The following is an 18,209-nucleotide window of genomic DNA, read 5'->3' as shown; positions in this document are numbered from 1 at the left end:
AATAGGACATACATAGAAGCTCAAAGTCCCACTGACACCCCTTTACTATGAAAATCTCATATTTTGGAGACTACACCGAAAGCGGAAAACGCGAATCCCAACAAAGCTAGTTGCTTACCGCAAGCGTCTCAAAATCCGGAACCTTAAGAGAACAGTCAGCCCCAACATTTACATAGGCTACACAACTGACCTGAGATCAGGTAGTCTTCTGAATCTAGCTAGGTCGCACGAGTCTCTGCTATTCCATTACAAAATTCACTTCTGAAACTTTTTTTGCGCCAGAAATCAACCATATAAAGCTCAAATATGGGCCGCTTTACGAAAGGATGGCTAATTGCAAATTTTCTCCGACTGTGTGTCGGAGTTTAGTGCCGGTTTGGTGCTGCCTGGGTTGCTACATGCACGCCCTGACCGCGAGTGTCAGCGAGCTTGTACGCCCGCAATCTTTTACCGCAGCCCGCAGGTTCCAGTTAATCTTATAATGGGTATGTGTGTTGAGTTATTTAAACAAACAATCGGGGAATAACGCACTCTTGTCCGCGAGTCTCATTGATAGAGCCGCGGTGAGATGGAGTCCATCAATGAGAGCTAGCTAGCCTCCTCCTAACTCTGACATTCACAAAAAATACATTCAATTGAAATCCGAAATTGGACAAGTGTTAGCTAAGCTTTGTAAGACCTTGAGGAACCTGTAATATTCATGCGGGGGGCCGAGAATTCAAACTGTAAATATACTTTAGTTATGCGGAAAGTGAGCAAGCTGCGGTATTTCCCCATTGTTATGAATGGGACATATGAGCGGCAGCGCTCGCCGGTCCTACAAAGAGCGCCTACAGCGTTCATAAAAATGCCTTAAAATCAAATCGGACACAACGGTTAGCTTTATAAGACATTGGGGAATGATGTTGTATGGCTGACGGAAATTCAAACTGTAAATATAATTTAGTTATGGCGACAATGTAGCTAGCTAGCTGCGGTATTTCCCCATTGTAATGAATGGGACATATAGCAAGCAGCTGCTGGTCCTACAAAAGACGTACCCGCGTTCATAAAAATGCCTTAAAATCAAAGTGGCGTGACGAAAATTCAAACCGTATATATATTATAGTTATGCCGGTAGCTGGCGGCGGAGCCCCTAGTGCAGTATCCACAAGGGTGACTTTGCCCTGGGTATGGAGCCCAGCAGGCTGCCGCGCCTTGTCAGACTGTGTGGAGCTCCTAAAGTCCGACACGTCTTTCCAAATTTGCAATTAGCCATCAAATTTTGTAAAACGCGCCCATATTTCAGCTTTATATAGTTGATTTCTCGCTTAAAAAGTCTCAGAAGTGAATTTGGTAATGAAACATTGCAGTGTCTGGAATATGAGATTCTGTCGCTTCTCTAATGTATGTGTGTGGCGGATTCGCTCAACCAATCAGCGCGTCTCTAATATGTGCGTATGGCAAGTCGCTCAACCAATCAGCGCGCAGCTCATCTAAATATTTATGACCATACCATATTTGGAAGAAAAGCTCTTGTTACAAATAGGGCCAAAACACAGGGATGCATAAGGGCCAGTAAAATATCAACCAGGCCATTTTCAGCCCAACTAATGTTACATACCCCATTAGGAGACCATAAGGAACAGTGTGAAATACCCTATATAATCATTCTATCACCCCTTTAAGCATCAAGCTACAGTTTGTGGTGACAAGCAATGCAAATTAGATTAATGTATTTACTGATGTAAAAGCATCAGCATTTAAGTTGACTTAATATTTGATTTAATAATTCATAAACTATGTATTATTTTCAAGTTTAGATTGTGTTGTGGATTTAATTCTAAAAAAGTAAGCGTATTTTGCACTACTCCATAAAGGATGCTGAAGCCAGCATTCACTGTGAGACAATACAAACCAGATAAAGGTCTCAGCCACAATCCTGAAGCCAGCGTCCAGTTCTTCTGTCTCTCAGCTCTACCCCCCAACACATCAGACACACAACAGAGTCCCGGAGCAGTGTAGAGAGGTATCTCCAGGGGGCAGGCGCCCACAGACAGTGGCTTACAAATATATATTTATATATTAAGACTTGGAAAATGTAAAATGATCCTTACAACTCAGGCACCAAAACATAGATTGTTGTTGTTATGTAATTAATATTAATAAAGAGACAGTTTGACTGTAGATGTATGTCAGATATCTGTTGGTTAGTTTCATGCCACCACTCTCTGTTGATGCAGATTGTACGGTGGCCCAGACTGTTCAAGAGAAAGGCAAAAGCCATGACACAAATATAACGGAAATGAGTGACAACAGAAGTGAGCGTGTTAGTGTTGTAGTGTTTACATTAGTGTTGACCCGGCTGGTCCACTGTAGTTTTAGTTTGCTGTCATGAGTTTATAGACTGTTGTTCCTCCATCATTTTATAATGAATCTGTTGTTCTGTTTCTTCTTCTTTTGGGGCTTCAGTCTTCCTGCAGTTTGGACTCTTTGGAGTTGTGTCAGTGTCTCCAGCTGCCATCAGAGTGCTGACTGACAGCTTCTGTAACGCTGCCAGCTGCTTCTGACAGGAAGAACTACAGCTCAGACAGGCCCTCTGCTCTGACGTCAGACTGACATTTCTAGGTTGGGATTTAAAGGTGTGAGGAAGTGATGAACACAGACAGCAGCAGCGTCTGTCAGAGTCTGCAGACGGAGGAGGAGGAGGTCTCTCTGACCTCATCTGGACGGGACTTTAACAGGTGAGCAGCCTGACAGGTAACATCACATACCTTTGATGAAGACACTCTGCTGTCGCTCCTTAAATATGGGGGATTTATAATATACGTCAACAATGGTGTTTACTGTTTGTAGATCTGAATATTCACTAATTAATTTACTAATTATTCTGTGATTTGTGACTTTTTCACGAAGGTGAGCCTCTATATGTTCAGTGAAGTCAGATTTAATCAACAGGAAACAAGTTAGATTTGATTCACTTCACTTCTGAGGAATGAGGGAGTGTCTTTCAGGCTCCTACAGCCTGAAGGCTTTTAACTCTCTGACTGAACCTTGATCGGCTGGTTACTCTCTTACAGCACAAAACTACACGCCCACAGCTGTTTGTAGTCTTTACCTGGAGACAAAGTTAGGAGAATCCATGTTGGGGGGGCGGGGCCAGTGTTGTACTCCTCAGAGAGGTCTTTTTTGATTGGCAGGTCACAAACTTCATTGTATCCAAAGTGTGAATGTGTGTTGGTTTGGATCATTGACATATATAAAATGGACCAACAGACCCCGTGTCTCTGGACGGAGACCAGTGAAGGATATTAGAAGCACTTTTCCGGTGATTTCTTGATTTACTGAGCAGCCTCCAACTGAGAGAGACAACGTAGATGTGACGTGAGCAACCTGTCTGAAAGTGTGAAGTCTTCTGGTAGCTGTGCCGAGAGAAATCTCAATCATTCCCAATCTTACAGAGACGGAGAGCGTAGGTATATGTAAGGAGATAACATAGACACAGGCTAATTACTGATCACTAACATGCTAGTTAACATTAGTAATTAAACTTAAATAGCTAATGGAAGTCCAAACTGCCTGTGAGCTTCTCCTGTACTATACGGTAATTCCTCTACTGTGTGACAGTAAGTCTCGTGGTTATGACCCAATCGTTAGCCTATTTTTATAAAAACATCTGCTACGGAGCCATAACGTGAGGTACAAGGTAATGGAGCCTTTTATACATCGCCGTGTTTCTTTAGAAATAAACAACGGACAAATAGAGTCTTTAAACGCTTCAGATGTAAAGTTATTCGCTGTCAAAGTGACGCCAAAAAAAAATGTCAGTCAGTGGAATGCTAACGGGAGGTGATCTCTTTGTAGCATCAAAATGGTGCCATAGGAGGTTCAGGTTCTGAATTGAAGCTTACCCCCTTGGTTTGGATTGGTGGACAGCAGTCTTTTAATCCTGAACTACAGACTGAATGAAAACACACCCACAGGTTTCTGAAGAGACAAGTTCAAACCTGCAGTTTGTCTCTTGCAGTTACTGGAGCCAGGAAATCCTAATATATAAACATTAAAGTTAGAATAAGTGGACCATAGGTAAGGTAGCCATCCATAGATCCAGTTCATAAGGATTCACTGTGCTACATGTATGTTTAACATTAAAACATGATTACCATTATTATTTAAATGGCTTAGTGTTATATGCATTAAAAAATGTATGTATAAAGGCTTTAGTGTGCCCTACACGTTATTGTAGGCCCAGTTTAATATGCAACTTCATTTGATATAATATACGTAGTAGGGGGTCCCTGTACCGTCTCTCTTTCAGTTAAGGGGTCCGTGGCTTAAAAACGTTGAAGAGCCAGATTTAATCAGATTTAAACATGAATCCTTGTTTGTCAGCCTTGGAGAAACATGGTAGTGAGAATGAATACTTTCCTCACTGTTGAGCTCAGTCTGAAGCTGACAGGAAATAATAGTTGAGACTATGATTATTAACAGAGACACAGCTAACACAACCAAACTGGTCTGATCAGGGGGAACCAGCACACCTGGGTCACATGTTAGACGCCACCTACACACTCTCAGTGTTCTCAAACGCCTGGTGATGAAACAGATAGGTCTCCATTTTAATCACCACAGCTGTCATACGGCGGCCATGGTGGGACTCAAACTCACACAGACTTTCTGGAGCCTCAGCAGTGAGACACAAATATGTACTAAACATCTGAGAGAAAAGAAATACTTTAAGATTATTTTTTGTCTTTTATTAACAGAATATAGAGAGGGAAAGAAACACAGAGAGAGAGAGACAGAGAGAGAGAGAGGGAGGGAGAGGGAGAGAGAGGGAGGGAGAGAGGGAGACAACAGTAGGGTTAATAATGACTGGGCTCACAGGAGAACTGGATGAAAAGAGTCTTTATGATATAAAATCATGTTTATTTCAGCTCCTATTAATGTTGTCTATGTGATGTTTATGTTTCACAGTGAGAGCATCTGGGTGAAGAAATGCAGAATGAGAAACTGCTTCAGCTGAAGATCCAGAAACATCACAGCTGGTAAGATCATGGCTCACTTTCCTTATTAAGATGAACTGCTACTTTATTGATCTCACAATGGGAAAATAAATGTTTTCACTCTGTTGTTAGATATTACCAGGGTTTCCAGTCTTAAAAAAGTTTCAAAATCAGAATTTTATGCCTTAAAAAGTCTTAAATTCATATATATACACCGGTAAGTATTGTGTTCTAGGTCTTAAATCATTTTAAACAGGTCTTAATTTTCCTACGTCTATGTAACGCCTCTAATGCTCATTGAAATGTTCCCGCAGCGCTTAAAATGTTTTTTTAATTTTTTATTCTGTGGTGTTGTTTAGGGCTATAACGATATTAGGGGTGGGAGTCTCTTGGCACCTCAAGATTCGATTCTAAACCGATTCTCAATGCATCTCGATGCAACAATATTTTTATGTACATTTCCATGCATGAAAAAATATACATATAAATCTGAGTTTGTTTGATTTTGACATAAACAGTATTTGTCACACACAAGTTGTAATGAAATGTTTTGTCTACTGAGTTTTTTTTTTAAGCTCAAGCCTTCAACATGCTTGTGATAGTCCCCTTCTCTCCCAGTAATCTTCCATGTCAGAGGCTCAGTCATGTTTAAAGGTGGATCATTGGCTTCTTAGAACATGAAACATGACGTGGTCAGATGTAATGTGATAAAGTAGATCAACAGCCTTTATGTGTTTTGCCTAATTATTTTATGCATGTCTTATTAGATCATGTGTATATACAAAACTTATTTATTTTTTCCTTTTGGCCATTTTTGTGTTTTTTTTTTTTCTTGCCTTAACTCTAGGTTGTTGTCCATTATCCCAGCTCTTTCAGTCACTCTGTTTTCTGATTTGTACATGTCTGGAGACAGTAACTTTTAAATCAAAATCAACACATTTTTTTTATTGATTATTAACTTATCAGAATCAAGCATTGAATTGTTCTAGAGAGAATTGCGATGCATCTAAGAATTGATTATTTTTCGTACCCATAAACGATATGCAATATGAAACCGAAATCGCAACACTCAGATCATCTTTAAATTACTATTAGTATTAGTCCTTTTGGTGGATTATCCCCCTTGTGTCAGGTACATTTAGTTAACTGTAAAGACGGCTAAAAGCCGGAACGAACACCGGTAACACTAACGGAGGTGTAACGTTACGAATGGCCGCTCTTCTGACTTGGGTGCCTCGGTCTGTTTCTTGACGGTTCAGTAAACTGCCGTTAGCGTCCTTAGCACCAGAGTGAAGTGCTGACCGGGCTGGCTGCTAGCTGGCTGGGGGCTGACTGTGGATGTGCCCCCTGCACAGGGCCGTAATGACAGCCCTGGTCACATGTTAGACTTGTACTTGGTGCGTTTATTCCACCTGGGAATATCAGGGACCTCCCCGTGATTAAGTTGTTTTTCCGACTGCCAGCATGTGCTATGGTCGGGATGCGTGGTCTTCTTCTTCTGTTATTTTGCCGTTTCACATAACAAGTTGTTACATGACTGCCACCAACTATTGGGCATAGCCTATAGACCATCAGTTGTGTTAAAACATAGAGGCCACAATAACAAAGAGTTGCTGCTGTTTTCTTATGCAAGCATCCAAATAGCACATCAACAGGTGTTTGTGTTAGCTGCAGGACAACCAACGGGAAAGGACACGGAGAAGGTGTTTTTTTATACATAGGCCTATATATGAATAATCTGAAACATGTTATGTCTATCTATCTATGTTTCTTGTCAGAAGCATTTGTCCACAATAAAGTTGATTATCATTGAAATATTTTCAGTGAAACAAAGTCGCCTCCATCAAACATCAGTTGTCAACAACGCATCACCAGCTGGGAAACTCTGTTAGCAAAATCTACGCTGAGTTCCCCACCACTGATTCTCCCAGGAAGTGAAGTGAATTATGACATTTTTTCTGGGAAATTTTTTTCCCATGCCCATGAACGCATGGCAAATGTTCTGGGCTGATTAGATCAGAAAACGTGACATAGACAAGCCAATCAGAGCTGGCTCCCCTTCCTATGTCACATGCTGGTTCCATACCGTGCGTTCATGGACTTCGGAAAAACGTTTTTCCGAGTAAAAACATCACCATTCACGTAACGTCCTGTGGGAATCAGAGGTGGGAAACTGGGGCTGGATTTTGATAACCGAGTTTCCCAGTTGGTGATGCGTTGTTGACAACTGACGTTTGATGTAGGCGACTTCGGTTCACTGAACATATTTCAATAATAAACTGTTTATTGTGGACAAATGCCTCTGCCAATAAACATACACAGACATAACATGTTTCAAATTATTCATAAATAGGCCTATGTATAAAAAACAACACATTATCAGTGTCTTTTCCCGTTGGTTGTCCTGCAGATAACACAAATACACACCTGTCGATGTGCTGTTTGGATGCTCGCAAAAGAAAACAGCAGAAAATCTTTTGTTATTGTGGCCTCCATGTTTTCACCACCTGATGCTCTCGGCTACGGCCAACCGTTGGTGGTAGTCATGCAAAAAGTTGTTATGCCAAACGCCAATATAACAGAAGAAGAAGAACACGCATCCCGACCATGTGAACGCTGCCAGTCGGAAAAACAACGTAACCAGGGGGGGCGGTGCCTGTTATTTCGAGGTGGCATGAACGCAGCATTAGTATATACCTCCCCGCCCCGTCTGAGGGCCTGATTTACAAACACTAGCGCAGTTTGCGCTGCGTCTGTTTATGCGAGTTCGTTAATAGCGCACGCTATGCTTCCACATTTTGCGTAGTATTTATCAACCCTGACACCCATCAGCCAATCAGCGTCTTTCTCCGCCCACTAGACCGTAGATGGCGCTGTAACAAAGCGGTACTTGTGCTATGATATGGCTGAGTGCAGACTGCGATATTCCCACTGCTGATGCTATGACTGTTTGAAATGATCCTGATGCCAATATTTGTAATGTAGCGAGGAGTTTAACAACTGCTGGAATGGGATGTGAACGCTGAGTGTGGGAGATTCTTCCAGTAACTCTAATATTGCATGGCTGCTTGATCTGTAACGCTAAATGATGTTGTGTTCACTGACAAAGTGTGATTCTTGTGTTAAAAATATTTTCAATCTCGCTTATGTCTTCGTCTTGCTCTGTTGCCATTTCACCAGCGGCATATAAAGGTCTACGAGGAAACTCGACTGCAGCTGGTTTAGACCTGCTTTTAAGAGGCGGAGAATTTCCCCCGCAGAATAGAGGCGCGCTCTTACTGACAGTCTTTATAAATACCACGGAATATATAATTAGGGGCACTTTGCGCTTATCCTCCCACCTTTTCGGGTGGAACTCCCACTTTCCCCACAACACTCCCACGAACGCATATTGAAAGCGCAACTTGTCTCTTCTCGCTCATGTGGCAGATAATCTGCGATTTTACCCAAGTGCGCCCTGTTTGTAAATAGCCCGCATCGGTTACGTCCGTCTTTGCGACCAATTAGCGCCTGGAAACAGGCGCAAACGGCTTGATAAATCTAGCCCTGAGTATCTCCACCTACGACTTGAGAACCACCTTTCCAAAGGTAAGTCACATTTTTCTCGCAAGCCAATCAGAGCAGATTGGGCTTTTTTTCAGGAGGGGAGCTTGAAGAGACAGGTGCTAAAACAGAGCTTCACACAGAGGGTGAATAAAGATATATTCAGACAGACAGTATGATATAAATAAATAATGTTTTTACAACATTAAAGCATGTGAACATGTTGTAGTAGAAACCCAAAGGAGATGCAGGTTAGTTCACACTGACGGAGTAGTTGAATAATATGGGTGTTAACACAAAGCAGAATCACTTCCTGCTTTATCATTAAAGGTAGTCTGGGCGGGAGTTGAGCATAAAAAGAGGAAGCGACTCCTGAAGGTTGGACTTTAATAACTGCTCCTTTTCAATTCAATTCAATTCAATTTTATTTATAGTATCAAATCATAACAAGAGTTATCTCGAGACACTTTACAGATAGAGTAGGTCTAGACCACACTCTATAATTTACAAAGCCCCAACAATTACAGTAATTCCCTCAAAAGCAAGCAGTGCGACAGTGGTGAGGAAAAACTCCCTCTTGGGAAGAAACCTCGGACAGACCCAGGCTCTTGGTAGGCGGTGTCTGACGGGCCGGTTGGGGATGTGATGAACAGTGGCGATAATAGTCAAATTAATAATGGAACAGTGACTTCAAATGGTAGTCGTAGTAGTTCATGTCATATCAGGGCGCTGCAGGGCGTTACAGGATATAGCGTGGCCCAGCAGAGCATGGATGGACGTAACAGGAAGCAGCAGGGTTCAGCAGGACGCAGCATGACATTGCAGGGCACCGCTGAGCTCAGCAGGGAGTGCAGGAGGACCACGGCGACAGCTGGAACCAGGATCTTGGTGCCAACGTTCTCCAAGGAAATACGCTGGGGGAAAAAAGCATAAGGACTCCGGGGAGTAAACTCCCCTGAAGCTAGGATTAGTAACAAGCATTTCTGGGATGGGATGCACACAAATTGTAATAGAAAGGGAGAGGAGAGAGCAGCTCAGTGTGTCAAAGGAAGTAAGGAAGTCCCCAGGCAGTCTAGAACTATAACAGCATAACTAAGAGAGACAGGTCATAAGGAGAGGTAGCCTGTTCGGGCTTTGAACTCTCCCCTGCCGGATCGGGCTTTACTGGCCTGCCTTCCTTTACTTTTGTTATATGTTATTAATCTAACAATTATGAAGAGAAGCAGGTGGGCCAGATAGGTGGACACTGCAACTCCTCACTCCCTAACTATAAGCTTTATCAAATAGGAGAGTTTTAAGTTCATTCTTGAATGAGGTGACAGTTTCTGCCCCCCAAACCCAGATTGGGAGCTGGTTCCATAGGAGAGGAGCCTGATAACTGAAGGCTCTAGCTCCCATTCTACTTTTAGAGACTCTAGGTACCACAAGTAACTCTGCATTCTGGGAGCGCAGTGCTCTAGTGGGACAATAAGGTATTAGGAGCTCTTCTAGATATGATGGTGCTTGATCATTTAGAGCTTTGTAGGTCAGGAGAAGGATTTTAAAATCAATCCTGTATTTTACAGGAAGCCAATGCAGAGGAGCTAATACAGGAGAAATATGATATCTTTTCTTAGTTCTTGTGAGAACACGCGCTGCAGCATTCTGGATCAGCTGGAGAGTCTTAAGGGACTTATTTGAGCAACCTGACAGTATGGAATTACAATAGTCCAGCCTGGAAGTAACAAATGCATGGACTAATTTTTCAGCATTGCTTTGAGACAGGACATTCCTAATTTTGGCAATGTTACGAAGATGAAAAAAGGCTGTTCTTGAGGTTTGTTTTAGATGGGCGTTAAAGGATATATCCTGATCAAAAATACCCCTAGATTTCTGACAGTAGTGCTGGAGGCCAGGGCAACACCATCCAGAGTGATATCGGGTGATGACTCAGAAATGATGTTGGGAGACCTCAAAGATGATGACCAGTCCGATGATTACAAATCAAGTGCAGCTTTATTCAAACAGTGAACAAACTTTCATGACACTGGGACAACCATGAGCATACAGACACGTCTGCCCAAGGATGAACCACATGTACATCATAGTGAAAAAAAAATACCCCTAGATTTCTGACAGTAGTGCTGGAGGCCAGGGCAACACCATCCAGAGTAGCTATATCTCTAGATAATGAAGTTCTGAGGTGTTTAGGGCCCAGCACAATAACTTCAGTTTTGTTAGGGTTTAACATCAGAAAATTATAGGTCCTCCAGGATGTTATATCTTTAATGCACGTTTGAAGTTTAGCTAGCTGACTAGTTTCGTCTGGTTTGATTGACAAGTATAATTGGGTGTCATCCGCATAACAGTGAAAGTTAATTGAGTGTTTCCTAATAATATTACCAAGAGGAAGGATTGGAGGATTTATCATTAACATTAACAAATTGAGATCGATCAGAGAAATAGGACTTACACCAGCTTAGAGCAATTCCTTTAATGCCAACTAAATGTTCCAATCTCTGCAACAGGATTGTATGGTCAATAGTGTCAAATGCAGCACTAAGATCTAGTAAAACAAGAATGGAGACAAGTCCTTTGTCTGCAGCAGTTAGAAGGTCGTTAGTCATTTTCACCAGTGCCGTCTCTGTGCTATGATTCTTTCTAAATCCTGATTGAAAGTCATCAAATAAACTATTGCTATGTAAAAAATCACATAACTGATTAGCAACCACCTTCTCAAGGATCTTGGATAGAAAGGGAAGGTTAGATATAGGTCTATAGTTTGCTAAGACCTCAGGATCGAGGGTGGGTTTTTTCAGAAGAGGTTTTATCACAGCTACTTTAAATGACTGTGGTACATAACCTGTTAATAACGACATATTGATCATATCTAGTAATGAAGTGTTAACCACGGGTAACACTTCTTTGAGTAGTCTCGTTGGGATGGGGTCCAAGAGACAGGTAGATGGCTTAGCTGAGAATATCTTTAACATTAATTGTTGGAGGTCTAGAGGATAAAAGCAGTCTAAGTACGGTATATGTTGGGACTAGTCGTTCTTTCTAGCGGTCCTGCATTTAAAGGTGAACCGTTAGAAGTTGAGGGCAAAAGGTGATGAATTTTATCTCTAATTGTTATAATTTTATCATTAAAATTGCTCATGAAGTCATCACTACTCAGTGCTAGAGGAATAGATGGCTCAGTAGAGCTATGACTGTCTGTCAGCCTGGCTACAGTGCTGATAAGAAACCTTGAGTTGTTCTTATTTTCTTCTATTAGTGATGAGTAATAGTCCTATCTGGCCTTTCTTAGGGCCTTCCTATAGGTTTTGAGACTTTCTTGCCAATCCAAACGGGATTCTTCCACTTTGGTGGAACGCCACTTACTTTCGGGGTTTCGCGAGATTTGTTTTAATTTGCGAGTTTGGGAGTTATACCAAGGTGCTAGTTTCCTTTGCTTCATCATCTTCTTTTTTAGGGGAGAAACAGAGTCTAAGGTCGTCCGTAGGCAAGTCGTAGTACCGTCTACAAATGCATCAATTTGAGAGGGACTGAGGTGAACATAAAGGTCCTCTGTTATGTTAAGGCATGACATAGAGTCGAATGCTATTGGAATATCTTCCTTAAATTTCGCTATAGCACTGTCAGATAGGCATCTAGTGTAGAAGCTTTTATCTAATTTATTATAGTCAGGTACTAAGAATTCGAAAGTAATTAAAGAATGATCTGATAATACAGAATTCTGCGGAAATATTATTAAATCCTCAATTTCAATACCATATACCAGCACAATGTCGAGGGTGTGGTTAAAACAGTGCGTCGCCTTGTGCACATTCTGACTGAAACCGATTGAATCTAATAATGAGTTGAAAGCAGTACTAAGGCTGTCATTGTCAACGTACACATGGATATTAAAATCACCTACAATAAGTACTTTGTCTGATTTAAGGACTAAACTCTGAGAATTCAGATAAAAATTCAGAATACGGACCTGGAGCCCTGTAAATAACAACGAATATAATTGGCTGTAATGTTTTCCATTTTGGATGTTGAAGATTAAGAACAAGACTTTCAAACGAGTTATAATTTAGTTTAGGTTTAGGATTAATTAACAGGCTTGAATCAAAGATGGCTGCAACTCCCCTCTATGGCCTGAGCCTCTAGGAATTTGAGTATTAATATGACTGGGAGGAGTGGCTTCATTCAGACTAACATGGCCCAGCCAGGTTTCAGTAAGACAAAATAAATAAATTTTATTATCTGATATCAAATCATTTACCAGTACTGCTTTAGAAGACAGAGATCTAATATTTAATAGTCCACATCTAATTTTCCTATTTTGTTCTATCGTTGCAGTCGTTTTAATTCCAATTAGGTTGTTAAGTATAGCGCATCTTTTGTTTACCTTTGATTTAACCAATCTGAGTCGGGGAACAGACACTGTGCTTATTAGACTATGAGTGGGCGACTGCTCCAACGGAAGCACAGAGGGACGCATTGCACTGCACCTCTGATTACTAATATCAAACTTGGGTTGTCATGGTTTATGTCTGATAAACTCGGTCATATTCTTTGATATGAGAACGGCACCGTCCCAGGTGGGATGAATGCCGTCTCTCTCAATCAGACCAGGCTTTCCCCAGAACGCCCTCCAGTTATTCACATAGCCCACATCGTTAGCTGCAGGGTGCGAACTACGGGGGAGCTAGGGGGAGCTCGGCTCCCCTTAATAAGACATGGGCTCCCCTGAAAACGTGATTTGTGAAATTTTGGGGGGTCTCTAAAAATATTGACAATGTGTCATTTTGACGTGCAATTTCAGTTTTTTGTAATGTGATCATCGTGGATTATTATGTGTAAAACTGGAAAAAATATTCATGCATGTCGGCGATTTGAACCTAATTCACTTCAATAAAGATAACTATACATGCTATTCTTGTTATGAGCATCAAGGCGTGGCGGCGCTGCGGTGTAAATTCAACTCATGTTAACCATGTACAGTGCCTTGCGAAAGTATTCGGCCCCCTTGAACGTTTCGACCTTTTGCCACATTTCAGGCCTCAAACATAAAGATATAAAACTGTAATTTTTTGTGAAGAATCAACAACAAGTGGGTCCCAATTATGAAGTGGAACGAAATTCATTGGCTATTTCAAACTTTTTTAACAAATAAAAAACTGAAAAAGTGGGGGTCAAAATTATTCAGGCCCTTTACTTTCAGTGCAGCAAACTCTCTCCAGAAGTTCAGTGAGGATCTCTGAATGATCCAATGTTGACCTAAATGACTAATGATAATAAATAGAATCCAGCTGTGTGTAATCAAGTCTCCGTATAAATGCACCTGCTCTGTGATAGTCTCAGAGGTCCGTGTAAAGCGCAGAGAGCCATCATGAAGAACAAGGAACACACCAGGCAGGTCCGAGATACTGTTGTGGAGAAGTTTAAAGCCGGATTTGATACAAAAAGATTTCCCAAGCTTTAAACATCCCAAGGAGCACTGTGCAAGCGATAATATTGAAATGGAAGGAGTATCAGACCACTGCAAATCTACGAAGACCCGGCCGTCCCTCTAAACTTTCAGCTCATACAATGAGAAGACTGATCAGAGATGCAGCCAAGAGGCCCATGATCACTGTGGATGAACTGCAGAGATCTACAGCTGAGGTGGGAGACTCTGTCCATAGGACAACAATCAGTCGTATACTGCACAAATCTGGCCTTTATGGAAGAGTGGCAAGAAGAAACGCCATTTCTTAAAGATATCCATAAAAAGTGTTGTTTAAAGTTTGCCAAAAGCCACCTGGGAGACACACCAAACATGTGGAAGAAGGTGCTGTGGTCAGATGAAACCAAAATCGAACTTTTTGGCAACAATGCAAAACGTTATGTTTGGCGTAAAAGCAACACAGCTCATCACCCTGAACGCACCATCCCCACTGTCAAACATGGTGGTGGCAGCATCATGGTTTGGGCCTGCTTTTCTTCAGCAGGGACAGGGAAGATGGTTAAAATTGATGGGAAGATGGATGGAGCCAAATACAGGACCATTCTGGAAGAAAACCTGATGGAGTCTGCAAAAGACCTGAGACTGGGACGGAGATTTGTCTTCCAACAAGACAATGATCCAAAACATAAAGCAAAATCTACAATGGAATGGTTCACAAATAAACATATCCAGGTGTTAGAATGGCCAAGTCAAAGTCCAGACCTGAATCCAATCGAGAATCTGTGGAAAGAACTGAAAACTGCTGTTCACAAACGCTCTCCATCCAACCTCACTGAGCTCGAGCTGTTTTGGAATGAGGCAAAGGGGCAAAATTTCAGTCTCTCGATGTGCAAAACTGATAGAGACATACCCCAAGCGACTTACAGCTGTAATCGCAGCAAAAGGTGGCGCTACAAAGTATTAACTTAAGGGGGCTGAATAATTTTGCACGCCCAATATTTCAGTTTTTTATTTGTTTAAAAGGTTTGAAATATCCAATAAATTTCGTTCCACTTCATGATTGTGTCCCACTTGTTGATTCTTCACAAAAAATTACAGTTTTATATCTTTATGTTTGAGGCCTGAAATGTGGCAAAAGGTCGAAACGTTCAAGGGGGCCGAATACTTTCGCAAGGCACTGTATATAAGAAGATGTTAACTCAAAGATTCTTAGAAAAAATATAAACGTTGGAGGCCATTAATCGGCGTGCAAAATCCTTGAAATCCATTCTGCAGTAAGCATCATATAGCCATGGCAAAAAGAAAACAAGGCAGTTTAATTCATTTTGGTTTTACTAAGAAATTGTGTAGCGATGACGTTAATAGCATGACTAATTCACTGTTTGTTAAGGATGGAAGCTTGGGGTGCGTCGCTAAGGTCTAATTGAACGGAGGAATTATGGTATTCTTCGGTAGCCTGAGTAACTTTAACCGTTGTTCATGTGAAAGCTCAAAGACAGCCTGATGCTTTGTTTATAGACTATTTGTGGCTGCGCGTTTCTTATTTTGACCTATCTACTCCTGTCGATAAAGTATAATAGTATATCGCGTTATACGCAACCCCCCCGCATGGAAAAAAAGTGGGCTCCCCCGAAGGCCACGGTATAGTTCGAACACTGGTTAGCTGGGGACCACCCCGACAACCAGCGGTGGAAGGATGATGTACGGCTGTACATTTCATCATTGGTCAGGTTTGGCAGGGGTCCAGAGAAAACTACTGAGTCCGACATTGTCTTTGCGTATGCACAAAGTGACTCAACATTAATTTTAGTGATCTCCGATTTACGACCATTACCCCCTATGTGAAGTATGATCTTACTGTATTTACGGTTCTTTTTAGCCAGCAGCTTTAGATGGGTTTCTATATCGCCTTTTACTCTCAATAATAATAACTGGGCTCACAGGAGAACTAAGTATAAAAATAGGCTTTATTATAAAATCACTTCTTATGTCAGCTCCTTGTAAAATGTCCTGTGTGATGTTTATTCTTTACTTCTACAGTGAGAGCAGCTGGAGGAAGTAATGCAGAATGGGAAAAAGGTTCAGCCGGGCTAAAGATCCAAAATCAGGTAAATGGCATATTTGTGTGTTTTAGTAATCTCTCTGCTCAGCTAACATCTAAACTTGCTGATCTGGTATATGTAGGTGACCTCTCCTTTCAACCAATCAGTCTGTACTCAAACAAGCATGCAGAGTTTAATCTGATCCGTCGCAGTTTATTTATTTTTTGATGTATTTAATATGCACGTTTGTATATGTATTTATGTATTAATTTGTTTATTACTAAATAAAATTGCATTTCATACAACCTGCCTGTAGCGGCAGAACTCTGACACTGAAAACACAAAAATGATCTGACACAAGACAAGGGCAACACAAAGACTAAATACAAGAGGTAACGAGCAAACAAGGGACAGGTGATACAGCAGGTGAAACACATCAGGGAGGGCCAGAACAATCAAACAGGTGGGAAAACACAAGACATGAAGCAAATCAAGACAAGACAAGACAGAAAACAGACTTCAAAATAAAACGGGAAACGGAACAAAATACACAACCATGACAGAACAACCCCCCCCACACCCCCAAGGGACGGATCCCAGATGTCCCAAAACACACAGAGCAAAAGCCAACCCAGGGAGGTCAGAGGGGGTCCGGAGTAAGGTTGAGCAAAAAAGTCAAAAGAAAAACCCAAGGAGGGAAAACAGGGGAACCAAATTAGATACGCCGGAACAGGCGACAGCAGGGCTCGAGAACAGAGGACCATGGAACTCGGGGATCGGGGAACTGAGGACAGTGTGCAGCAGCGGGAAAACCCCTCTGGCGGCCGGCGACGAAGGTGGAACCCTTCTGGCGGCCAAACAGAAAGGCGAACATGCTCTGGCGAAAACAATACCCCTCAGGCAGCTGAGCACGATGGCAAATACTCTCTGGAGGCCGGCGGCGAAGGTTCTCTGGAGGCCAGCGATGAGGACGGAACCCCTCTGTCAGCCGAACAGGACGTCAAGGGCTAAGAGGTGGCCGCCGGCAAAGGTGATATCCCTCTGGAGGCCGTGCCGGTCGGCGAATGCACGCGCGCCTCTCGGCAGAAAACAGAGGGGGAAACGAGTCTGCCGCTGTCGGGAGTGACAGTGGAAATTATTTCAGGTGACACCTTAAGTGGAACCGAAATGAGGAACCGAAATGTGCGTTCTAATCTGGTCCGAATAGTACTGATTGCGTAGGAACCGGTTCCATCGTGGAACTGGGTTTCGGAACCCAACCCTAGTGATGAACAAATGTGATATCACAATTCTCACTCCAACCCAAACTATGTTGGCAAAAAGTATGAGCTAATCACAGGCAGAGTAGGGCGGGTCATGACTTCGCCATCCTAAGAGAAATATGACATACAGTTGAAGAGGACACAGGAAATTATGGCAGACAGAGAGAGGGAAGATACGTGGTACCCATCTTAGATTATTTGTCCTCCTATAAACCTAAAAGCAACTCGTAAACCTCTGAATAGAGATTAGAAGCAGAAAACTGTCCATCAGCCTCCCTCACCACCTTATCCTTCAGCTGACAGCTCCAAGTCCGAGGGGGCTGGGAACTGTGTATGCAAGGCAATGTTTATTTCTATCAAGCTTTATTTGTTCTTGATCTTTCAGGTATTTGCTAAATCAGCTCTAACAAAACAGAATCTCTGAACCTCTTTATAGCAGTTCAGGAGTTGATGAGTTGTGGTTCCTGATTATTTTGTCTATTCTCAATCAGCTGAAACTCCAAGGGGAGCAGGAAGACCAGCAGTCACCGCCCAGGATGGAGGTGTTGTCAACATACCTCAGATTAGCGGTGTTAACGTGGGAGGGAATCTAACAATCCAAGTCACGCAGGGTAATGTTTCCCCCCTATTTATCAAATCACACACATTTATGTTTGATTATGTACCGGATTAAAATGTAACCACCAACATTTCTTAAGAGATGTTTCATGTTTGTGTTTTAGCCTCGTCTCCTGACAGGACAGACGAGACGAAAGCTGCTTCTCCCAAAAACACAGGTATTTTGTTTGTTAACAGATTTTTTACAAACAAATGACAACAAAAAACTTCACCTTACTTCTGTAATTAAAACATAACTAGACTGAATTATTATAAGGTTTTGTGGAGATTACATTGTTGAAGCTAAAATGTTTTTCTTCTCTGTTGTCTGTCCATCTTATACTTCACGTTTTGTTTG

At 41.9% G+C, this 18,209-nt stretch overlaps 1 protein-coding gene across 2 annotated transcripts in view; it reads left to right on the top strand.

Annotated features, from left to right (window-relative positions):
- The first annotated feature begins 2,470 nt into the window (after window positions 1-2,470).
- The window catches only part of LOC120563501 (NACHT, LRR and PYD domains-containing protein 3-like), a 29,632-nt gene continuing 13,893 nt past the window's right edge, over window positions 2,471-18,209 (top strand). For both annotated transcript variants that reach the window (XM_039807702.1, XM_039807691.1), the window contains exons 1-5: window positions 2,471-2,723; window positions 4,957-5,027; window positions 15,991-16,058; window positions 17,746-17,865; window positions 17,977-18,030. In XM_039807702.1, coding sequence (XP_039663636.1) covers window positions 16,019-16,058; window positions 17,746-17,865; window positions 17,977-18,030 — 214 coding nt within the window. In that variant the 5' untranslated portion in view covers window positions 2,471-2,723; window positions 4,957-5,027; window positions 15,991-16,018. The remainder of the gene's footprint in view (window positions 2,724-4,956; window positions 5,028-15,990; window positions 16,059-17,745; window positions 17,866-17,976; window positions 18,031-18,209) is intronic.

The sequence above is a fragment of the Perca fluviatilis genome, chromosome 1 (assembly GCF_010015445.1).
Source record: "Perca fluviatilis chromosome 1, GENO_Pfluv_1.0, whole genome shotgun sequence".
NCBI classification, from domain to species: domain Eukaryota; kingdom Metazoa; phylum Chordata; class Actinopteri; order Perciformes; family Percidae; genus Perca; species Perca fluviatilis.
Note: the sequence above shows the minus strand (reverse complement) of the source record. Positions and strands in the feature narration are given on the sequence as shown.